General features: G+C 32.3%; 1 protein-coding gene across 1 annotated transcript; it reads right to left on the reverse strand.

Moving 5' to 3' along the window:
* Nucleotides 1-409: 409 nt before the first annotated feature.
* LOC123663670 (apyrase-like) lies at nucleotides 410-25,579 on the reverse strand. The gene is made up of 13 exons (XM_045598338.1): nucleotides 25,574-25,579; nucleotides 25,482-25,524; nucleotides 21,728-21,758; nucleotides 12,289-12,511; nucleotides 6,488-6,685; nucleotides 5,639-5,769; nucleotides 4,624-4,774; nucleotides 4,250-4,376; nucleotides 3,590-3,747; nucleotides 3,077-3,158; nucleotides 2,075-2,233; nucleotides 1,365-1,510; nucleotides 410-548 (listed from the first exon to the last, which is right to left on the reverse strand). The coding sequence occupies exons 1-13, from the start codon at nucleotides 25,577-25,579 to the stop codon at nucleotides 423-425; spliced, it is 1,581 nt and encodes a 526-aa protein (XP_045454294.1). The 3' UTR covers nucleotides 410-422.
* Nucleotides 25,580-26,345: the final 766 nt, after the last annotated feature.

Below are 26,345 nucleotides of genomic sequence, written 5' to 3' on the forward strand. Positions count from 1 at the left end.
CAATGTTTTATTTAACGATAACATGTAACAGTGTCATCATTTTTTTCACTACATTTTAAAATCTGTTATATAATTATGATTCAAAAAATAATAACGAAAGAAGAAATAAAAATAAAAGAAGGAGAAACATGACAATTTCTAAACTTTCTTTATATTTTATTCATTTATTTACGTAAATTTGTAACAAGAGACTTTAGTCAGTAGGTATGTAACCACATCAAACAAACTTATCGTAAGTATTTTGTTATATAAAAAACGTTGCCTTTGATATAATCAATTATAATACTTTCATCTGAAAAAAACTATGTATGAAGTAATGTTGATCTAATGACACATACCATTTTTCTAAAGGACTAAGTACAGATTTTATGAGTAGGAGGCATTGAAATAAATAATAAAATAAAAGTGATAAGTGTATAAAATTAATTTATTACAATAAGTCTATTATCCAACGTAGGCGTGATTGGTGTATTTTTTCTAATATAATTTTCTAAAATTTTGCTATCTTTTCCAACTTCAGTCTTATTCTTGCCATATTTGTATAACATCTGAAAAAAATTCTTACATATTAAAAATAAATGAAAAAAAACTTTTGAATTAATTGGAATATATTTATTATCCGTTCTTGTCCTAAATCTTAATATTCGTGTATTATTTATGCTCGTCGTGTAGGAGATCCGAACTACACCCATCTGCTTAATGGGTGAAAATTATTTTATATATATTTTAGTATATTAGAAATAAATCGTGAAAGGGTCAGCTAAAAAATTCCTGGCTAAGCTATATTTCATTAAAAATTGAGAAAAGAATATATTTATTTAAAAAAGCACCTACGAGTTTGAAGAATAAATTTAAGATCGATCGACAGTATGAAGCGTGTAGAAAATGCAAACTTTGAGTTGTCTAATACTTTAGTGCCATAACTACTGGGTTGGCAGGTTAAATTAGTGCGGTATGAAACCTATAAAAGCTGTGGTATTTTAACTGAGATAAGGTGCAGCAGAAAATATCCTGCTCAAAATTTGGAACAGCCCGACTGGGGAAGTACCTCGAACTAACAGAAGATTATTAACACAGCTAAATAATACTGCTTTCAAGCAGTTTTATGTTTCTGTGGTGAGTAAGGTGACCAGAGCTCTTGGGGGATGGGGGGTAAGGTGTTGCAAGTGTCTATAAGCTACGGTAATCGCTTGTCATCAGGTGAGCCGTACGCTCGTTTGCCGACCTGATGCCCAAGAGATAAGCTAGGTAGGTTAAAAAGTAGTAGGGTAACAAGTTTGCTACCTCTGTTTCTTCAAAGACAAACTGTAAGTTGTTAAATAAAGTAAAGCTATGTTTTTTTTTTTTTTTGTTAAATAACTTACTTCAAAACCATTTTTCCTATTACTAATGAAGCTTAAAGTTGTAACTTGGTATTCTTTTTCTGGATCTAGAGGTATATAACCTTCCTCTTCTTTTACAAGTACCTCAATATTTAACTCTCCCGTCAAATTGATCTTTAAGCGAATTCCTGCCATGAAAGGAAACAAAAGTATTACGTGATTTTTTTATAAATTATTCCTTAAAAAACGATATAAGATCATATGAAAAAATGGGGATGAACATCATTTGATACAACTGATGCTGGAAGTCAGTGATACTGAGAATAACGTTTAACAGCACTTTTCGCCGTTTATGTACGATATAGGTAAATAGTATAGAAGCACATACATACACATAGTATATAAGCACATACATAAGTACATAATTTAATTTTATTATATTCATTAACTTTAATTTGATTCACATAATACAACATTATAAATTATTAAATATCACAATATCACGGTGATCACTGACACACACGCTTTTTGTTAATTTAATAATTATAAATATAATATTTCTCAGAATAATTGAAAAAAAAAAGTTTTTTAAAGATTTTTTTGAACTACAGACTATTTAAAATTTCAAATGTCATCTGGCTATAATAGACTACAACTTGAGATAGGACGGAATATTGTAAATAGAAAAAATGCACAAGTTAACCCTACACATAGTTGATTACTGTAAGATCACATAAATGATAAATGCTTACCCGAAACTTGTGGCATCCAAGGTCCTTGGAACGGCTTAGCGACCCACCAATTACTCATGCAATGCTCAAACGCCTCTATCAAATGCTTTCCTAGTAGCGAAAAAGTGAGAACCGTGTTTGTAAACGGTAATGCGTTTATGACTTTGCCTCTTGATATTTCTAAAAACATAGACATCGATTAGTTAAATTTATTAGCAAAACCAATCAAAAATCATATTTGTCGGAATGAGGGTAGATCTCTCTCGTTCATCGTCTCAGAGTACTTGGTCTACTGTGGGCTTCAGTGGGCAATGTTGATACAAGTAAACATAATTTCTGATATCATCAATTTCTTATAGCACACGAATCAATTAGCAGAAAGGTAGTTATTTTAGTAGAAAGGTACGCAGCACGGAACGCGGGATAGTTATTAGTTAACGAGACGGAGACTAACTTCTTAGTACTCGATGGATTCATCGTGCGGGTGCCGAGTCCCTGTGGCAGAGAGAGTAGCTCAGAACAGTACCTAGGACTTGTGAACTAGGTGTAGGTTTAAGGAGTCCTCCTTTGAGAGGCCCAGCCTAGACAAATTATAGATCGTTATGTAACAATTAATTCGTTTGCACAAATTAATTATTGAAAGAGTCTAGGATAAACTACTAGCAGGATACAACAAGTGCACCATGCCAAGCCAGAGCCAAGACTGCCCCCTTCCTCAATACTCAAACATCATCTTCAAATCAATCACTACGGACATCTGCCACGATCTGTATCGAACATACCCAAGCACACTGCTTGACGTTTCCGACAATCAACGTTAGATGGCGTTATTGAGAGTAATCAATCTAATTTTTAATAACTATCTGCATTGAATCTGCGACCGTGTGTGTACGTTATAAGATATTTATTATTATTTATTTATTATAATCACATGTAATCACAAAAATTAAAATATTAACATGAAATATTGAAATGAAAATTAAAAAAAAACTAATACTATTTAAATATATATGATTTTATTACCTCCTTTGGGAATAGATCCTCGAATCATGTTTCGTAATAAGAAGGCTACGTGAGTGAGATTTGAAACTTCCATTTGCTTCGCCTGAAATATATTATTTAATTATTTAATAACGTAATTTATTATTATACTTAATTCAATTAGACAATAATTTCGGATAAAAAAATTTCACCATTGATCGAATTGTTTTGTTTTACAATTCACCTTCAAAATATTAAATAATGTCTTCTTTATGGCTCAAATATGGCTTTACCTGACAAGCAAGTTAATAAGACAATTAAACTACATTATGATTTAACAAATGTACTATTAATAAGATATTGAGCATCTTTTGTTACGATTTATCAAACAATTATTTGACAAAGCCAGCCCTGCGGTCACCAACCCGCCTGCCCAGCGTGGTGACTATGGGCAAAACACATTAGTTCACGCCATTTTTTGACGCGAACTTTTGGAGACCCCTGTCCAGCTGTGGGCTGCGATAGGTTGAAGTGATCAAACAATAAAGAACTTACGGTATATAAAAACGAATCAGCAATAAAGTCACCGATGGCACACTCCTTCCATCCGCAGGGCTTATCGTTAAAATCGTCATCGAGATAGCCGACAACTTCATTGACTATTGCATGTAGATCATCACTATACGGTTTCATTATTGCTTTTATCTCAGGATCTAGAATTCAATAAAAAAAAAACAATAAATAGAGAACCATCTTCTAATGATATTTTTCTTGAATAGTTACAACAACAAGAGTTTTATTCGAATACTAGCTGCCCGAACAGACTTCGTCTTCAAAACTTGATAGGTAGTAAAAAAAATTTTTTTTTTTTGACATCCCGTGGGCCTTAATTAGCCGAATTGATCGAGCCATTCTCGAATTTCTCGAAAATTCTTCTCTTCGAAATTCTCCTGTCACAATGTTAGTTACAATACTCCTCCAAAACGGCTGGACCGATTTGTATGAAATTTTGTGTGCATATTGGGTAGGTCAGAGAATCGACCAACATTTATTTTTCATACCTCTAAGTTACAAGGGGGGAATTAAGGGGATTAATAACATATATGGCAATACAACATTTGCAGGGTCAGCTAGTTTATTTATAATATTTTTTAAACTACTTAAATATTACTAACGTTAATAAAATAAAATATTACTAATATTTAAAACACACACCTTCTGGAATACTTCTGTTTAAAAATACTGGCTCCCCATCGAAAGCCTTCAGGTTACCATTTTTATCAAAGTAAGTAGTCAGATTACCTAAATATTTTGTAAAGCACGCCGCTGTCACTATCAAAACCTGGTTAGTCAAAAATATTTCCATATTATCATAATTGTGATAAAAATATACATACATATGTGTATCTATAGAATTATTATACAATTAATTAAACAAAATGTTTAAAATTTTCCGCGAAATTTTGAAGTATTTACTATGAATGTCATTATACTTTAAAAGCGAAAAATTCAAAATAAATTTTAATTAAGTACACCGTTATCGGATAACATATTATAAAATGTATTTATAATCAATTTGATTTTCTTACTTGATGTTCAGGAGTAGAGTTCGTTGGCACAAGCACAGGGTATGGCCCTGAAACATATTCTTTGCTGGGTGATTTTCCATTCCATAAAAGACTGTGAGAATGACCGCCTACAATAATATCAATGTTTTCTCCGACAGTTGATGCTATTTTTCTGTAATAAAATAAATAAATATCTTATAACATACACACACGGTCGTCTGTTCCTATGATAAGCAACTTAACGCTGTGCGCTACAAGTAACCGCCGACTGTTAAATATATTTTTTGAATATACATAGAAATAATGCATATATAAATATATCAATACAAATATTACACCCAAACTCGGGCGAGAATTGGACCCGCAACCCGCGGAACAGAAGGTAGGGTCACTACAAACTGCGCCAACGGGCTAGTCAAAATACAAATGAATACTTAAAGAATATTTTTTCTAATAGCAGGTCATTTCTTTCTAGCAATTAAAAGATTGTATGATACATTTTTACAACAACCGATCTGGTGTAGTAGTAAAACCCACCTTTAATTTAATCCTTAGAAAGTTTATAAATAATTTGTCTACTTGTAAACACAATATTTTCGAGTAAGCGTACATTATTTGAAAAGCAGTTAACAATTCACCTATAACAGAAAGTTCACTAAATTCTTATAACACAGCGTAAAGCGGATATTGGAAAATCTAACAGATTTATTTCTGGGATAATAAGGTTATCGATGTTATATTACGAGTTTGCCATAAAAGATACCTTATGCACCGAAGTGAGAGAACTGACAATTTTATTGGAAAATATTATACCATGCATTATCTTTGCATTTAAGTTGTCTACAAGTCATATCCATGAAATAAATCTGCACAGTAAACCGTTCAACAAGGTGTCAGTTCTAAAATAAGATCGCATAAATTGCTGATCTAAAAGGACAATCTTAATAACTTATTTAATTTTACTAATACTTTCACAAATTACTTCTGAAATAAAATTAAAAAAAAATACTAATTAATAATAAGTGGTAACACTTACTTATCAATGTCAAGGCCACAATGTGATAGCACTATTATTATATCCACTCCTTGTTCTGTAAGAATATTCGCTTCTTTTTGTACTGTTTTAATTGGATCTAAAAACTTGACGTTTTCTGAATTTGATGAAGTCTGAAAATTAAAATATATATATCGAAGTGATAAATCGATTAGCATACTTATTTACAATTATATGTATTATTTGTATGTATGTTTATCGAAAAAAATATATATAAAGCTATACCAGTCGGCTGTTACCTACAACACAAGCATTAGGTTGCTTACCGTAGGAACAGACAACCGTGTGTGTATATTGTAGAAAAAAATTAGAGTAGGCTTGCCTTAGCACAGCACATAGTATCTGAATTGCGCCTGTTGCGCTGAAGGTTGCGGGTTCGATTCTCACACATGGTATGCCATGACATGGCCAAAATGGTCATACAGATGTTTGCCGTAGTCTGGGTGTTTGTGCTTTTGTATTATGTGTGTTTCCGGACTCACGATACAGGAGTAAATCCCAGTGGGGGCCGTTGAGTGTGAGGCGATAATTTATTTATTTTTTATATAACTAAGTCGGCAAACAGGCATTCGGCTCACCCGATGGCAAACGATCACCACAGCCTATCGACGTTTGCAACGCCAGAAGCATCGCAAGCACGTTGCTGACCCTATTCCCGATTCTCCCCAGGAGCTCTGGTCACCTTAATCACCAGCAGGAACACAAGTAAGGTCTGTAAGGTCGGTACTATCCCAATCGGGCTGCTCCATAATTTGAACAGGAAATTTCCTGCTATGCTCTACCCCAGTTATTTGTAGTATTTAATTATACTACAAATATAAAAAAATCTACCTTAGTTTCAGTTGTAATAAGACCAATTATTCCTATTTTTCTTCCACGTCTCTCTATTACTATATGTGGTTTATATAGTCCATTTAATGCAGGTTCAAGACTCGTGTCTATGTTGGCGACGACGACTGGAGCATGGAGTGCCGCGAGATATGGTGCTAAGCCCGCAATTCCATCATCGAACTCATGGTTGCCGATAGCCTGAAAATAAAAAAGAGTATAGATTCGGCGATATATTTCGAATTAAAATTTAAACGTATGATTATTTATTTAAATTTAATTAATTGTTCCTAGTTTTGATACACATGCTATTAATCAGAACACCATAAAATTCGCTAACGTGTAAATTACAACTATTTACACTTGTTAGTAGATAATTGTTGCGGTTTTAGTAATAATAATAATAATATATTCTTTATTGTACACCAAAATATAAACAAACAGTAGTGACTAAAAAAAAGATGTAGAAAGGCGATCTTACCGCTGAAGAGCGATTTATTCCAGATAACCGTTAAACTTTTTACTCGTATCAACTGTATTGAGGTCTAACTTAATGTGCACCAGAATTAAATCTACTCCAGATTTTAAGTTCAACCTCCAGTATAACTGCGAAAAATGCATTTACTTCAGCCTGTAATATCCCACTACTGGGCATAGGCCTCTTTCCCCATGTAGGAGAAAGATCAGAGCTTAATTGGCTGATATATTCCCTACTATGAGTAACGATCGCTATCAGGTGTACATGATAACAACCGGCACCGACGGCTTAACGTGCTCTCCGAGGCACGGGGGAACCCACAAGAACTGCACAAACACCCAGACCACGGCAAACACCTGTATGGCCAATACAAATGTTTGTCATGTGCGGGGAAGACCCGCAACCGCCAGCGCAACAGGTACAATCCATGGCTGTAACCGATGCGCCAACGTGGCGTTAATAAAGCTAAATGCATTTTACCAGATTTTAATTGATGCGATAATAAATACACACAAACGGTTTTACGAAAATTCTAAAAATTATTGTTTGTAATGCTTTCATAAATACCTACCCCCATAATTTGATTTTCCTATATGTATATCTCTCATGAACAGACATCGACCGATATAATTTTATTATACGTACAGATTCAAGAATCTTCCCGAAGCTCATATCTATAGAATGACAAAATGACAAACCGATTTTGCAGGAAAATACCTTTTCCGCGCAAGATGATTCTTATTCAAATTCCATTCAAACTCTATACAGAATAAATTTGCTTTTACTTATTTTATTAAATTACTAATTTGCCCATTACGAAAATGTAAGATAATAAATAGTAATGTGATTTATATTTTAATACATTTTGTATAACTAGTCGGTCGTCCAGTGGTCGAAATAAGACCATAATTAAAAAATTAAATCAAAAGAAACCAAAACATTATGAAAATAAAGAACCTTTTTTTAAATTTTTCAATTTGACTACAGACTTTGACAATCAACAAAAGAGTATATTATGCGTGTGTGTGTCAAATACATGGTAGAGTGTGTAATGTTTTTTTTTTTATTGATTTAATATATTTTTATGCACAATTTTAAAAATATATTAACATTCTGCACTCCTTCTCTATATAAACTATGTGTGTGAAATTTCATACACCTCCGTCCGTGCAATTTTCGTTAAAACGGGTGTAAAGTTTTTGCTTTACGTATTAATATATAGATATTACGCAAGTATCATAAAACTTTAGCTTTTAGATTCCGTACAGCACATAAACTTGTAGGTACTATTTTATCACTACTCACAAAATAAGATGCAAATATAACATCTTAGTAATAACGTTGAGTAATAAAAAGGATTCTTTAATACGGACATAGTAACTAGACAGAAAAATCAATTGATTTTACTTTGAACATTTTTTAGGATTTTTTAGGAAATGAAAAGATGTAATTTATATTATGCTTATACAGAAAAGCTTCCTAAGGTTTTAAAGGCCTTAAATGGAGTAAATATTAAATTTATATTTGAAAACGAGAGTTTTATTTGTATTTATAATTTATCTTTTACTCAAGAAGTAAGGCACGATGAGGAAAGCTGCATGTTACGGAAGTAATTTCAAGATAAGTATTTCCGTCAGTCTTCAAGGGCAAGAAAGGTTAAAGCGGATTACCCTTCAGATCGTTAATAGAAAATCACTTTCTTATCAACGTGAAAATGTTCTCTTCGTTTATTAGCTTCTTCGTTTAGTGTTCGAAATTGTTTTAACGATTATTTTTATATTTTTTGTTCGATTAATGTTTACGCTTCAGCCTGTAATATCCCACTACTGGGCATAGGCCTCTTTCCCCATGTAGGAGAAGGATCAGAGCTTAATCCACCACGCTGCTCTGCTCCAATGCGGGTTGGCAGATATATTCCCTACTATTAATCTTTGTTTCTAGTTTTAATAAAATCTATACTAATATTATGAAGCTAAAGAGTTTGTTTGTTTGTTTTCTTGATTGAGCATGCTAGTCTCAGAAACTACTGGTCTAATTTGAAAAATTCTTTCAGTGTTAGATAGCCCATTTATCGAGAAAGGCTATAGGCTACTTTTTTTCAAATTAACACGTGTGAAACCAGCACAGTGTGTAAAAAATTATTTTACTAGAACTGCTAAAGATCTATGTAAATTAAAAAGTGACTACTGTTAAGCTTAAATCCACCTTAAACGTTTATATACAAATATACATCAATTTTATAAAAAACCTTTTTTGGGCGTCTATATTTACACTTATTTGCTAGTTATCATATATGTACACTTATTTCCTAGTTACCATATATGTACACTTATGTTCTACTTATAATCTAACCTACTCGTTTAATTTGGCAAAGAAAGTTAAGTCGTACGAGAACAGACTCGCCTTCTTTAAAATGGAATCATTGGTGGATCGAAGACGCATGCTAGATATAGTTTTTCTTTATAAGATTGTTAATGGCTCTTTAGACGTACCCGTTGAATTTTTCGATTCCATATAAGCTGCCAAGAATATCAAAGTCCCATAATTTTTTAAGATGTTCGAAATTTAATACAAATTTAGGCAAAAATGCTCCTCTAAATAGATTTGTAATGTAATTCAACGAAACTGCAAAAAATGATCAGCTAGACCTTTTTTCAGACAGTCTCTACAGATTTAAGAAGGAAATTACTATGTTATAGATAGTGGGTAAACATGTCAATTGTCATATAGATGTTAATTTTTAACCGACTTCCAAAAAAGGAGGAGGTTCTCAATTCGACTGTAATTATTATTTATTTTTTTTATGTATGTTACATCAGAACTTTTGACCGGGTAGACCGATTTCGACAAATTTTGTTTTAATCAAAAGGTGGTATGTGTCAATTGGTCCCATTTAAATTTATTTGAGATCTAACAACTACTTTTCGAGTTATATCTAATAATGCGTTTTTACTTGACGCTTTTTTCGTCGACCTACGTTGTATTATACCGCATAACTTTCTACTGGATGTACCGATTTTGATAATTCTTTTTTTGTTGGAAAGGGGATATCCCTAGTTTGGTACCGTGATAAGAAAACCAGGATCTGATGATGGGATCCCAGAGAAATCGAGGGAAACTCTTGAAAATCCGCAATAACTTTTTACTGGTTGTACCAATTTTGATAATTTTTAATTTAATCGAAAGCTGATGTTTATCATGTGCTCATATATAAATTTTATCGAGATCTGATAACTACTTTTTGAGTAATCTTTGATAACGCGTAGTTGCTTGACTATTTTTTCGTCGATCTACGTTGTATTACTTGTCAATGTAATTGAAGTCGGTTTTTTTTTCGTTTGCGAGCAAACACAATTATGTGTACAAGTTTTGATTTATTGTTTGATTATTAACTAAGTTTGTGACATTTTCCTAATTGATATTATGTATATTGGTTGTTTTAATTTTTATGACATTGTTGAATTAATTTTATATACATTTTTTTTTCAAATGATTTTAATTTTGTGATTATTTTTTTTTTTTTAATCTTATTTATTACTTGTTCTAACTCATATTTTTAATTTTAATTTTAATGAGATCGTTGAATTAATTTTATATTCATATTTTTTTTCAAATAGATTCAATTTTGTGATTATTTTTTAATCTTACTAATTACTTGTTCTAACTCATAGTTTTTAATTTTAATGACATTTTTAATTTGAATAACTTTATGTAAAATTCTTATATCATTTATCATGAATTATTATTCTGTTCCCAAAACTATTCTACTAGTGGTTCTATTCTATATTGTTCTTTTTTAACATTGCTTTTCTTATGTAAATAGAATATTTTTGCCACCGTAACTAACGCGTTCTTATTGTACTATTATTAATTTGCATGTTGTCGTCACCTGTAATTGTGCTGGCACTTAGTTATATCTTTGTTGATTATAATATTTTATGTAGCAACAGTGTACAGTATGTTGGTGATCTTATAAATAAATAAATAAATAAATAAATGTACACTTAACCTATGTTACTGTTAGTAAGGGTTTTTTTTTTCTTAATAATGCCGTGAAGCAAGTATATTTAAAATTACTTCGCATAAAAATAAAAGTAAAGATCCTACTTGTTAACAATAAAAATTATTTAAAAAGGTCATTAATCAAATTTATATAAAAAGTAAAGTTAAGATAATATTAATAATCAAACATAGCTAGCATTCAATAATAATAAATTCAATAATAAGAAGTTCAATAATAAATATTTAACTACTGCGGCTGCAAGGAACCTAATTAGTAATTCTTTCTTTAATAAGTAATTGTATAGTTTTAAAAATTTTCATATGTATAGTTTTAATGTGATTGTTTCTACTAGTTTGACTGCACCTAACCTGCTCTGTTTACTTACATCATTTTACTAACCACATTTTGTAATCTATACGTGTTATTGTTACTACGGCTTATATGTAGCGTAAGTTTTCTTTTTAATATTCTGTAAAAATTTACCAGTGGGGAACTATTGGTAGCTTTTTATTTGTATAATTTTAACATTGTATTTCTCAGCTGTTGTTCCTCCCAAAAAATAAATAAATAAATAAAAATTTAAATAATTATATCAACATGCAAAAATAATTGCTATTTGTAATTATTTAATTAACCAAAAGGATATAAGAAATTATATATCTATATATCTACTTTCTTATTTCTATATAATGAGCCACGCCTGCCCCCAGCTTCTTGAGCAGAGCCCTTGCCAACGACATATCACGCTTGTGGATAGTTCTTTTAAGGTTGTGCTCCAAGATTGTTTTCGTCGAGGCACCCAGCGCTCGGCTAACGAACCTGCCGATTGCGTCATCACTGTCGTCAGTGTAGTAGACACAGGTGTTAGTGTGTCTTGTTAACGCTACTACCGCATGAGGCACACTGTCGTGGATTTGTAGCCTCTCGGTCTTTGTCTGGACGATTCTGCTTGTAACTACCGAATTTTCATTACTTATCATCATTTCAGCCTATCGCAGTCTACTGCTGGACATAGACCTCCACAAGTTTGTTTAATTTTTATTTTTTTTATTGATTTATTATTTTGTGAAATATTGTACTAACATGGTATAATTAAATAACCAATTATTAATATTAACTAATTTGCAATAATTAATCCATAAATTCTGAAACAAACGAACTACGAAATACTACTGAAATGAACGTACTACGAACTTCAAAAATACTTTCTACACTATCCAGATTTAATGTAGGTTACACAAAATTAGATATAACCTACATTAGAGGAGTTTTGACTAATAGCTGTTAAAAAGCATCATCAAGTATGTATCAAAATCTACTCACATGAGCATCGTTTGGCAGTAAGTTTATAAATTTCTGCGTCACATTCCACTTCATCAACGTATACCAATACGTTCCTTGGAAGGTGTCGCCGGCGTTCAGCAACAGCGCGTCTGGTTTTTCTTTAAGCAACGCTTTGACCTCATAGTACAAGCGAGCGTATCCTCCCAAACATGATGTATCATTTGAAAAACATACCGGGTAAGATACTGTTGTCTCTTCGAATCTGAAAGAAAAGAAAAAAAATTCAGTACACTGCCACACAAAAAATACTTTTGGAAACCTTGTACTACGAGTATGCACATACAGTATAATATAATAGATTTAAGCCTCACCTTAATTTTGCTAACAATCTTATCTTTAAAGTTTGTGATATTTTGTGTTTTAAAATTCGTAAAAATTGCAGTTTTAGCTAGTGAATTAGTTATTCTAGTTTCTTGACCAAAACTGATTACCAACTTTTTACCTGATTTTAGTGACTACTGAATTTAGTGACAACGATTGGAATCGATATAATAAAAATACTATCTGAGTCACCGTAACAATGTATAAACTATAAGTATATATTATGTATCTGTATATGTATGGTGTGTAGCTCTCTTTATATATGCCTCTTTTACTATGTATTTATATATGTGTATTGTTAAGTGTAAGTTAACTGCATCTCTTATAAGCATTTTTTGTGTATCAGAATGTACTGATTGTGACTGTTGTTTTCTTTTTTGTCAACGATATCTCCACAATTTGTTAACTTTAGGGAAACCTGTTATTGGCTTGATTTTTTGTAATATGCTTTATGATATGAATAGTATATAAGAAGCTGTTGGTTTTCTGAATAAATAAATAAATAAATAAATAAATAGATATGTGTAATGTTAGAACAGTTCAATAAACGCCGAGTCGAGCTGGTCTCGGGCTCAAAAATGTCAATCAAACGAAATCTTTGTTTTTTATATTTTTTTATAATTTAGATGTTTGTCCTAAAGGACCTGCCCTACTGAGCCTGGGATATTGCATAAAGTTGTCAGGAGGGTGCAAAGTTTCGATTCTTCTTCTATACGGAAAAGAGGTCAGACCAAGTTTCAGTTTCTTGTCAATTTTATAACAATTTTGTGTCACCTCATTAAAAACTTTTAGTCAAAAAATAAAATGGTTTTTGTTTACCGAGCTGAAATAAATTGCATTTGACTATTTAATTCCACGAACGACCGTTGGTGAAGGGCGCAAACCAACTTTTACCGTAGTCATGACTATCTCGTTAATACAACATTTTGTAGACTATGATACTTATTCTGAGGATCATTTAAACTAGTCAGACAAGTCAGTCTGACGGGGTAGAAATGTTAGAATTCCAATTTTTTTTTTTTGTTATTAAAATTTGAATTTAATATCCAATAACAAATGTATAGATTTATCATTTATTAAAAATGCCTTGTACAATAACGTTGAAACTATTTACCGATGCCGATAAGCTGTTAATTTGGTCAAACAGGATGAGCAAAAAAGCAAACAATGTCACTTCACTGCACTGCACTGAATAATCTTAACAATAACATAACAACGAATAATGAATTGAACTCGCTTCAACCTGTTATATCCCACAGCTGGGCATAAGCCTCTTTTCCCATATAGGAGAAAGATCAGAGCTTAATCCACCAAACTGCTCCAACACGGGTTGGCGCATATATAAGGGACCGACGGCTCAACGTGCTTTTAGAGGGACGGTGGGGAAGACCTACAAAGACTGCACAAGCACTTAGACTACGACCAATATCTGAATGGCCGATACAAATGTTTGTCATGTGCGGGGATCAAACCCGCAACCGCCAGTGCAACAATCACAAACAAGTGCTGTGACCGTTACGCCAACGCGTCGTCTGAATTGAACAGTTCTACCAAATAAGGGAGATATTTTTTAAACATTGTGTGTGGCCATAGCATGAAATAAACCGGAATTAAAGTTCAATGTTAACCTAACATATTTATCTACACCTACGAAAGAGATTGCAGCGTCTGTATCTAGTAGGAAAATAACATAATTCTAACAGATGTTGATATGTTTGGTAGAACCAGTTCTAGTGGAGTTGTTTGTGATTAATTGCTGATGATATGAAAAATAATTGCAAAAAAATCTAAAAAAAGAACTGATCGATAATAAATATTCATACATACTAATAAATAAAACTTAATAGTCGAACCTAGCAATTTCTAAATGTCCTATTTATTGTCATACTGCTGACAAAAAAAATATGTTTTTTTTTACTAATCCTGCCTTATCTGTCAAGAACTTTATAAAAAAGTAGAGGATCTATTTAAGTATTAGTCTCAACAACTAGAAAAACGGCACCCTGTCTGAAGACTTACAATAGTGTAAAAACAAATTTAAAAAAAAAACGTGACCTATGCTTTTTTAGGTTTTATATAAATTTAATAAACCCATCACACGACTGTTTATACGAGGCCATCAAATAATGACACTTGAGTATATAATTAAAACAGAATATGTGTGTTCAAAACAGCACAAATGCTGTTATTATTTCACAGGTAAAATGTGTAATTATACTAATGATTATGCTGTAAAAATAATGTTGTAAGTAATGATATGCATGTAAAATATTGTTATTATTATTATGTAACTGTAATGTAAGTTAAAAAAAGGCACGATATTGTCAATTATATTCAGAAAACAAAAACAATGCTTTTTAAATAAATAATGAATAATACATAGCACGCGCACACACATACACACACATACACAAATTATGTGTGATTACACTTAAAATTAGGCTTCATTGTCGATTCCTGTCTAGTATCGTAATTATGATCATAATTATATATCTATTATCTCTATCGCGCTCTACGTGAGTCGACGTATGAACAAAGTAAGGTTCGATACAAATAATAACATAATAAAAATACAAATTTAGAAATATAAATAAGCAATTAGACTAATGAGGATAAAAAAATAATTAAATAAAAGAAATCGCGATACTTGAAACAACGTATAAATAAAATAAATTTAATACCTTACAATTTTCAAAATAATTTAATATAGGTCTAAATATATAAAAAAATTAAATAAAGGTAAAAAACATACATATTTTAGTTGTGTTGAATTATTATTATTACGTGTAACTAATATTCCGTGCCTATCTCATCACTCATTAACATCATCACTTCAGCACATCGCAGTCCACTGCTGGACATAGGGCTCCACAAGTTCGCGTCAAAAAATGGCGTGAACTAATGTGTTTTGCCCATAGTCACCACACTGGGCAGGCTGAGATTGGTGACCGCAGGGCTGGCTTTGTCGCACCGAAGACGCTGCTGCCCGTCTTCGGCCCGTGTATTTCAAGGCCAGATACACAAGTTATATGCTTGTTGTATTTATATGTTATTGTGTATGTGTCGTGTTTCTGTAGTGTGTATGGTGGACAGAGTTCCTGGGGAGGGTCAGGAATAGGGTCGGCAACGCACTTGCGATGATTCTGGTATTGCAGGCGTCTATAGGCTGCGGTAAAAGCTTACCATCAGGTGAGCAGTACGGGCTTGTTTGCCAATCTAATTTTATAAAAAAAAAATACAGCGGAGCGTAAGTCAGACCTGCTGTCGAAGTTATAAAAACTTTCATCATTACTCACCAGAATTTGACATAAAGAAAAAAAAGTTGTTACACGTTAGCCTAATTAGATCGAGGTTCCCAGGTCAGGCTGCTCCAGATTTTGAGCAAAATATTTCCTGTGCCCTACCTCAGTACAAATTTGTACAAATATTGTTTGTTAACTTTGGTGGGGAAATTATCACACGAAGCGATATTCGAACCTATAAGGTCTTTTTTTAAACAAATAAAAAACAGAGACGCCTTGATAAATACAGCAATTTATGAATGTGATAGGCAAATGTCACACTTTTATTGCCAAAATACGAGCCACTTGTATAGGAAAATGCGTACTCAATACAAACGACTATTTAATTAACATAATGAATAGCATAAACTATCTTTATTTCTTTTATAATGTAAATTAAATAGATATTCATTAATGTACTGCACAATTCAGATAAAACTTTTGCTATACAAATTAAAAATTCAAAAAGACGATAGAATACTATAAACAAATAAAGTAGCCGTAAATTTTTGCCCACATTCATGGTAAAATATATAAGAATTTGCCATAGAACACAAAAATAAAAATCTGTAAATATTAAATTTTTTTAATTTAAAATCAAAATAATTTCTGATCTCGATTTTGTAATTAACTACATGTTATCAAAAATAATAATTAAAAAAAAAACCAAAAACCCGCCTGCGTGAAGAACAACTAATAGAAAATCAACTGAAAAAGCTGGAACAAGATAAAAATTCAATATGCACACAAAGTCAGCGAAATAAATATGTAGAAACAATATCAAACATTTTGTGCTGTATATTTAAAATATATTAATTAATACGGTAGTCCTTCGAAACTTTATGCAACGTCGTACATAACATGCAGTCGGAGACATGCACAAAGAGAGAATGATTTGACTTATCCTTCAATTTCATGCATGGCCATATTTAAAAACTTATTTAACAACTCCACGAACTTCAAGGCTCTATATTTTTTTATGTGCATATTGATTTTTTTATTTACAAACCTTGTCCTAATCATACTGAACAACGAATTCAATTTGGTGCACTCTTTCGAGAATTATGCGCGTACAAACTTTTCGGCAATTTATTTTCATTATTTTGTTAACCGACTTCCAAAAAATGAGGAGGTTCTCAATTCGTCTGTATTTTTTTTTTATATATGTTACCTCAGAACTTTTTACTGAGTGGACCGATTTTGATAATTCTTTTTTTAATCGAAAGGCGTGTCATGTGGTCCCATTTAAATTTAATTGAAATCTAATAAGTACAAATCAAGTTATATCTAATAGTGAGTATTTGCTTGACAATTGTTTCGTCGATCTACGTTTGTATGATACCGCATAACTTTTTACTGGGTATACCGACATCTAAACCGGAATACTAGATGGCGTTATTAGAAAATAATTCGGTTTGAACTATCGTATAACGTAGTGAGCTATATAATCCACTAGAGCAGTGCCATTTTATTGTTTATAATTAATTTTGATAATTGATGATATTAAATAAATAAATAAATAAATTCTTGTTTTAATCGAAAGCTGACGCTTGTCTTGTGGTCCCATTTAAATTTTGTCGAGACCTGATTACTACTTTTGTAATTGAAGTCGGTTTTTTTTCGTTTGTGAACAAACACAATTATTTTGAGTAATACGTTTTTGCGGACATCTTAAATAATTCGAAGCACCTTTTCAAATTTAATCTATACAAATAAATAAAATTGGAGTGTCTGTTTGTAATATTAAAATAACCGCTTTTTACTTAATGCATATTGTATATATACACGGTACATATACCAAAATATCATTTTATACATTTTTTGTCTGTCTGTCTGTCTCTCTGTTTGTGCCGGCTCATATTTGAAGCGGCTGGACTAATTCTGACGAGACGTTCACTGGCAGATAGCTGATGTAGTAAGGAGTAACTTATACTACTTTTATTTTAGAAATGTATTTATTTTATAGCTCTGCAAAGTGAACAATAACGTTTTTGTTAAATTCCATGCGGACGAAGTCGCGGGCACAGCTAGTTAATAATAATGTTCTTTAAACTCACAACAGATTGTGGAAAACGTGTGAAACTGGTTGTTAGTTATTTGAACGTATCAAAACGTATCAAGTGTACGATTAGAAATAAGAATTTAAAAAAAAACTTCCCTTATGTTCGATATTAGCTATTATCGCGATTTCGTCCATTACTTCCCTCATATGGCCAATGACCCAAATACCTTGACATATTGTTTTTTTTTTATTCACATAGATACTCATAAGGCCAATGACCTTGTCATCTTGTTTTTTTTTTTATTCACATAGATAATTTAAAATGACGTATTTTGCATGATATACAATGTATTTTTGAAATGTTATTGAAAATAAAATGTCATATATACAAGGAACAGCTTTTACGGCTACGCAATTGACGACGTTTATTAAGTACCTACCTAACTAACTATACCCGAGTGAATAATTTGCATTAAATATTGTATAAAAAAAAAATATGTATATATATATATATATATATATAATTTTATAATTGGTTAATTTACAAAAAAAAACCAATATAAAAAAAGCGATTTTTTTAGTTGTTGTTGCCGGTAGAGCAAGCAATTATCTATAAAATGATATAATATACTTGATGTGGAAAAATTGTGAGGCTTTTTCTAAAAATGAAGGCAAACATCTTAAACGTTAGCGTATTAATTATACATGATGTACCATTGTATCCGTAAACCGCGCGACACAACATCATAAACGCCGGTTACAATTAATCATTATAGTGTGATTGAAGAAACATCGATATGACGCAATAATCTTTATTGATTGCAAAGAAAAATACTTTTAAAAAATAAGTTTGTGTATTTAATCAAAAGCATTAATTAGAGTATTTTTTCTTTACATACAATAAAAAAAAATTAAACAACTGTAAACTTACAAAGGGTCGATTATAGCAGTTTACTTTTTAAAAAGTAAAAGGAATAACAAACTGCATAAGCTATAATAATATAATAGATAAAGATGTACAAAAGGCTGTGCAAGAAAAGAAGAAAGCGTGGTTGTATGGTTAGCGACAAAGGCTAACCAAAAAGTTCAAAAGGCAACGGATGACGAGATAAAGGAAGCAAGAACAAAGTATAAAAGATTGAAATTAGCGGCGAAAGAAGTTGTGTCTAGAAAGAACGAAGAACGAAAGGATAATTTTGATAGAAGGCTCACTGAATATTTCCAGTCGAATATCAAGGTTTTCTGGAAATCCATCAAAACAGCCAGAGGAGAAACTTCTACCTCGGAACTGAGTACAATCAGGAGTCAAGATAGGAGCATTATAAAAGGAGAAGAATGTGTGTTAAAGAGATGGAAAGAGTATTTTGAAAGTTTGTGCGAAGGAGAGGAAGTGCAGATACAACATACGGCAGCTTCCATGGAAGAGAGTATAAAGGGTGATGAAAGTGAGATAAGCATGGATGAAATAGTGAAAGCATTGAAAAGAATGAGATTAGGTAAGACTGCAGGGTATGACATGATTACCGTCAAAATGCTGAAGGCTGGACATGGCACACCGCCTTTTCAATTTGTGCTGACGAAACGGGCGAGTACCGGAAGACTGGTGCAGAGCCGTAATCGTCCCATTGTACAAAGGAAAATGGTCACGGCAGAACTGCAGGAATTACCGCGGTATAAGCCTCCTCAGCGTCGTCAGTAAATTGTATGCAAAAGAGTTGATTGAGAAGGTTGTGAATGAAACAGACTATAAAGTATGGGTTGCGCAAGCGGGATTTAGAATGGGAATGGGGTGTACGGATCAGGTCTTTTCTTTGCCGTGCGTAGCTGAAAAGTGTTTGGCCAAAAACATAAAAGTCTATTGCGCGTTCGTGGATTTAGAAAAGGCTTATGATAGAGTGATGAGAAATTAATTGTGGTCAGCATTGTCCGTGAATGGTGTGAGCATTGTCCTCGTACGAGCATTGCAATCTCTTTATAGGGATTCTAGTACTTGTGTGAGGATAAATGGGGCATACACAGAATGGTTTAATATCGAAAAAGGTGTTAGACAGGGATGTGTAGCCGCACCGTGGCTGTTTAATCTATTCATGGACAACTGTTTGACAGAGTTAAGAGAGAATGAATGAGTTACTCGTCAAATGTCTTTTCTATGCTGATGATCAAGTATTACTTGCTTCTTGTGTTATGTTAATCTTGTTTTCTTAATTTTTAAAAGTGAATTGTGTATTTTTTTTTTTTTTTGAGAAGCTCTTTCTTAAAACGTTAAAAACTAGCATTGAACATTTGAAGTTTTTTTTTTCGTACTGATACGACTTGTACGTAGGATCCGTCGATTTTAATTACACTAACGAGTATACATACATTGATACATAGATAAGTTTTACGTAATAAGTACGTAAGCAGTTACATCCTTGTACAAATTTAGGTTTCAAAATATAGGTAGTGCGTAATAACCCTGCAATAAGATGACATTGATAAATAAATAATCAGTATTTGTGAAACTATTATTTCTATAAGTAAGCAAATGAAAGTAAATTATTTAATAATCGATAATATATTAATCGTATTCTTCCATTACATAAATTATCAGGAAATTTTATCACTGTGTAATATTTTATATAATATACTGTTATTTTTATTAAAAATACAAGTAATTACATAATGTTTCCCAGTACATTATTATTACATTAAAATATCACTATTAATACTATCGAATTGAATATGATACACGATGCACTAAATACACTTCTCACTAAATTATAAAGCTTAGTTTTCCTTTTTTAGTGGTTATAATAATAATAATAAATACTCTTTATTGTAAACCAAAAGAAACATTACAAAAAAGTGATACATGCAAAGAAAGATGTACAAAGGTGGTCTTATCGTTAAGAGCGATTTGTTCCAGACAACCTTTGGGTATAGGACATAGCGTAGAAAAAGAGAAGCGGTAGGGAAGTGTACAAATATTTTATTTCTCGTAGTCGGCTTTTTTGTTTTTTTTTTAATTTTTATTACCGACTTCTTAGTTTATCATTGATTAATAAGCTCCTTTCCGGAACCTAAGTTTCTTTTCTAAGCAACGCAATGCGGAGAATTCAGATGCTTACTAAGTTTAGTTTCCGTAGACGTTTGAACTCACAGTAAACCGCGTTTGAATCCCAATCGAGATTTTTTTTTTTTCAATTATAATTTTAAGACATAAGAAAATGGATGAATTTTTTTAACTATATCTAGAGCACCACATTGGATTTAAGGGTAACAATATGTACCGTACCGTGCTAAGGTAATAAAGCCTCCACAAGTTTACGCCAAAAACAACGTGAACTCATGTATCATCACTCATGTTTTGCCCATAGTCACCACGCTGGGCAGGCCGGTTGGTGACCGCAGTACTGGCTTTGTCGCACCGAAGACGCTGCTGCCCGTCTTCGGCCCATGTATTTCAAACCAGCAGTTGGCAAGGTGGTAGCGGAACTGTGTTATCCCTTAGTCGCCCCTTACGACACCCACGGGAAGAGAGGGGGTGGCTATATTCTTTAGTACTGTAGCCACACAGTACAGTACCTTAGCCATACAGTACACATAGCGACCTTCACTTACTGCTTTTTTTAAGTTTTGCCTGACCTCTGTATCTTTCTTTTAGGACAACAATTGTATGTCATTAAGCCTATATTATATTTATTTTATCATTTATGTAATTTAAACAAATCTAAAACTATGAAATCAATTCTCTCAAATTTAGATTTTAAACTGCATTTAACCACGGCAGTATATCTCAATGTTACAATTAAATACAACCGCATCAAACACTCACCTTGCATGAAAATCGTTGTAATGAATTATATCTAGTTTAAATAGTTCATTTTTCACTACACCACACTCAATAAAACCACTGACAACAAGAAACAATCCGAAAAACACAGGACTCATTGCGAAAGATTTATTTTATAAATAATTCAACGCCGCGAAATTTAAAATCCTTTCACATACCGATTTTCCTTAAGTTAAACTAAGCCGACGTCGCATTTAAGAGCACGTTTAAATACTACTAAATAGTACTACAGAACGAAACGAGTAAAGAATTATTAACATAGATATAATGCGGTTCGACGATAGTTTATTTTCTTTGTCAGCTTTACGCTTCCGTAATAAGATTGATAATGCGGCGAAACGATTTTGACGGCCGCATTTAAAGTGTTACGAAAATAAGTTTTACGAAACAACCACGGTGTCAGCTAATGTTGTGTTAAGGAAATTAGTAGGTAGTGCCCCCGCAAAGACGAGCCAAAAAAAAAAACGAAAAGCACTACCTATCTTTTCTCGAAGTGCTTCGTCGTTTTTTTGAACCCCTATAACTTGGGTTTGGATTATACTAGATAAACAAAATTCTCGGAATATAATGTCAATAGTGAACTTATTAAACATATAAAGTTTCAATTACATAGCTCTTATACTTTAGATTTTATTGATATCTAAAAAACCCCGATTTCGTCACTCACTGATGATCATCAAAATTCTTAGAGTACTTCCTGAAGTCCCAGAAAGCTGAAATTTGGTATGTAAGCTAGTATTAGTACACAAACAAGAAAAAAATTCTAAAACTTGGAACTTTTACCCCCCAACCCCTTAAACTAGGGGATGGAAGTTTGTATGAGACTTTCGCAAATTTTGATGCTAGAGGTCTGAAAATTGATATAGAAACTCCTTGTTACTGCTTGTTATAAATAATAATAATAAAATACATAAAAAATAAAAATCGGTTATTAGTTTAGGTCGAAAATTTACATTGTGTAATTTTGGTATTTAAGTTTTGGCGGAGGTCCGTTTGCATATCAGTTCAACATAAAATCAAAACAGCGTGCTTAAACCGAATATGGTGAAGATTGGATGATATTTATGGTATAAAAATGTGTCGAAGGTAAAATGCAGCTATAATATTGTCATAAGCAACTTACAAAAAGAAGTGAAATCCCACCAAAAACATTTTCATGTAAAATGTTGCCAAAACGAGATCATATGGCTCGCACTGTCAAAAAGTTATCAGATCTCATGTAGAGCCAAGCTTCTAACTCTACACGTCCTAACTCTACAAGCCCTAACTTCACAAACTCTACACCTTAGTCAAAATATGTGGCTTGGCTATATACATATGATTTTTCCTCCTTAATATGTGAACACTTCTAATCGCTGCTACTGTATCGTATCTAGTACCCAAAGGTTATCTAGAAGAAATCGCTCTTAGCGATAAGACCGCCTTTGTACATCTTGTATGGTATCTTTCTTTATATGTGTCTGTATTTTGGCACAGCAGGAATTTCTGACCTGACTGGGATAGTACCTCGACCTTACAGAAGATCACAGCTAAATAGCACTGTTTTCAAGCAGTATTGTGTTCCTGTTCGTGAGTAAGGTGACCAGAGCTCCTGGGGGGATTTGGGATTGGGTCGGCAACGCGCTTGCGATGCTTCTGGTGTTGCAGGTGTCTAGAAGCTACAGTAATCTCTTACCATCAGGTGAGCCGTACGCTTGTTTGCCGACCTAGTGATATAAAAAAAAGTGAATGATGGTTAGTATAGTATAATATACATATATCCAAAACTTACCTAAACAACCAAAAGCGTCGGTTATTTCACTGCTTCGCTCCCTAAATTTTTTTCATACCACAAGCCTAGTCTTAAGGTATAAACTCCAAAAAAACTAACCAAACAAAAAAATTGTTTTCTTATACTTATAATATGATGTAAAAATTATAATTTGCTACTATACGACCTTTGATAATGAATGTTATTATGTCAATGTTAATATATCATACGAGTACTATCAGATGCTAAAGTTAGTGCTTTTGAAATGATCCACTGAGTTTGACCTGCGCGCTTATCGACACATTTTTATTCCAGCTTAATTATTGAAATAACGTTAATTTTATTTTTTATTTTTTAGCAATCCCATTAACATAAAAAAAACTTTTAAAGCAAATAGTTTTTAATGTAGGTGAGTTTGTTTCATATAAAACTAAAATTAATTAATTAAATGTAAATTATGAATTAATATTCAAACAAAACACTGATTTGTGAAATGTGTGTAATGAACTTGACATTGGATTAAATTGGAATGATGGAATTAATAGTAATTTATTATTAATTGAAAATTTATATGAGATATACAAGTATATATATGCATACTTTTATTATTGTATATAGTTTTTGTAACGATGACGAGATTCATGTGTACATTAAGCGTATTTTCTGATCAGTATCGCTTACTTCATTAAATACCACTTTTCGTAATGGAGTGCATTAAAATAAAGAACATAATTATATTAAGCGCTTGACACTCAACGACCCCAGTAGGATTTTCTTATGTGTCGGGGGTCCGCAAACACATACAAGAACAAATTCCCAAGCCACGACAAAAATGACATGGTCAATATAAATATTTGTCTTGTGCGGGGATAAAACCCGCGACAATTAGCGCAACATACAGTGTTGTGACCGCTGCGCCGACAGATCGTCGCAGAAGAAATTATAAATTTGTTATTATATTGAGTCACACGTAGTTTCATTAACATATTTATGTTTCATTTTCTATTTTCCTTTACTATTATTAATACGCTTTCCTTATTGTTATATTTTTTTTTCCATGATTTGTGGACGTTTGCTAACCCTACCTAGCTGTAAAGTATTGCTCTACTTATTAACTTTTTAATTATTTATAATCTATCAAGGATTAGTTCAATAAATTGTATTTCATTCATTTGTTCATTCACTCAGTCGTAAGCTATAATCTACGACTTTTATAAGTCACTTTAACTGTGGATATAATTGTAGAAAGAAGAATAGTATAGAAAGAAGTATTCATGCATTTAATTATTTATTTAATGCCGAGCGGAACTCGAACCCGCGCCCGTTTAATCGCCTCTACACGAGAAGGACAATAGGCTATTATAAAGGTATAAAAAAAAACTTTTACGATCCAAACAATTCTATATAGATATCAAAGTGCGATAAAATATGCTAAAAGGAAAAACCTTGTAAATATTGTTCAATGCGTTGTCCATACTAACAAAGATAAAATGAATAAAACCTTTAAATTTAACTAGACATCTTAATAGTAATAATCTGTAATTTCAAATATAAAAATAAAATAGCGGTAATTCAAATAAAATACAGTAAACATTACTCGATATCGAGGAACTAATAGAATGGCAATACTAAAAGTTGTCACTTATACCGCAGCAGGCTATGACCAAAATAACCTGATCATCAATATATTGTTAACACTTGGAAACAATATAACAAAGCATTATTATTACTTCATTCAATTCATGTGTAGTAGAAATTACGAAAAAAAAGAATATCTAAATCAAATTCACGAACCCAGAACGGAAAGCACGCGTACTGGTAAATGCACTAAAGCGCCAGAAAAAATTGATACATTATCTTTCGTACCAATAAATAAATAAAAGTTCTATATGTCGCTTAAATCAATTCTTCCTTAATGTAACGTATGATCCAGATGAGCTAATTTTACAGTTTGCAGGAACAATTGGCGTCATTGTTTACAAACACGCAGGGTAAACATGTCCATTTCCAGCGCTGCGTACCCTGGCAGCTATTGTACATCGAAATTTATTTCAAATATGGTGACCCGGCAAACGTACCGCCATATCTTTAGTGAATAGCACGATTTTATTTTAATTTTCATCAGTTCCTTTTCTTGATAATAACAAATGACTAGCCCGTTGGCGCAATTTGTTGTGCATGTGTATGCTTTCTGTTCTGTGGGTTGCGGGTTCGATTCCCGCCTGAGTCTGGGTGTAATATGATATTTGTATTTATATATTTATATATGTATTATTTCTATGTATGTTTATCAAAAAAAATAGTTATAACAGTCGGCTGTTACCTATAACACAAGAATTAAACTGCTTACCATAGGAACAGACGACCGTGTGTGTATATTATATGATATTTATTTATGTATTTATTTATTTATTATTTATTTATTATTTAAATATAAATTAGAAATAATAATAAGAACTATCAAATTTGGCGCAGTTGTGTAAAGTTATGCACGTACATACATTACAGCGATTTATTTTTATTTATATAGATATTATACCACTCTGGTGTAATGGTGCGTGTGCCGTGTCAGCGGTAACTAAACACTGCAACGGTCGCGGGTTATATTCCCGCTCGGAGTGGATATTTGTATTTTCTATATGAATATTTATTTCCGGTCTGGTTGTTATCGTTGTGGGTCTCCTCATCGTGGCACGGAGAGAACCGTTTTTATCATACCTATACTGGATTACTACCGCCAACCCGCATTGGAGCAGCGTGAATTAAGCTGTGAACCTTCTTTTACACGGGGAAAGAGGCTATGCAAAGCAATGGGATATTACAGGCTGACGCGACTAGATATTTCAAACC

This window comes from Melitaea cinxia, chromosome 20 (assembly GCF_905220565.1).
Source record: "Melitaea cinxia chromosome 20, ilMelCinx1.1, whole genome shotgun sequence".
NCBI classification, from domain to species: domain Eukaryota; kingdom Metazoa; phylum Arthropoda; class Insecta; order Lepidoptera; family Nymphalidae; genus Melitaea; species Melitaea cinxia.

Excerpts from the sequence above, each read along its gene's own strand:
- LOC123663670 (XM_045598338.1), bottom strand. Across the intron at positions 5,770-6,487 it reads TTATTACAACTGAAACTAAG|ACTTCATCAAATTCAGAAAA; the intron begins GTAGATTTTTTT and ends TTTAATTTTCAG. Across the intron at positions 1,511-2,074 it reads TTGGATGCCACAAGTTTCGG|GAATTCGCTTAAAGATCAAT; the intron begins GTAAGCATTTAT and ends CTTTCATGGCAG.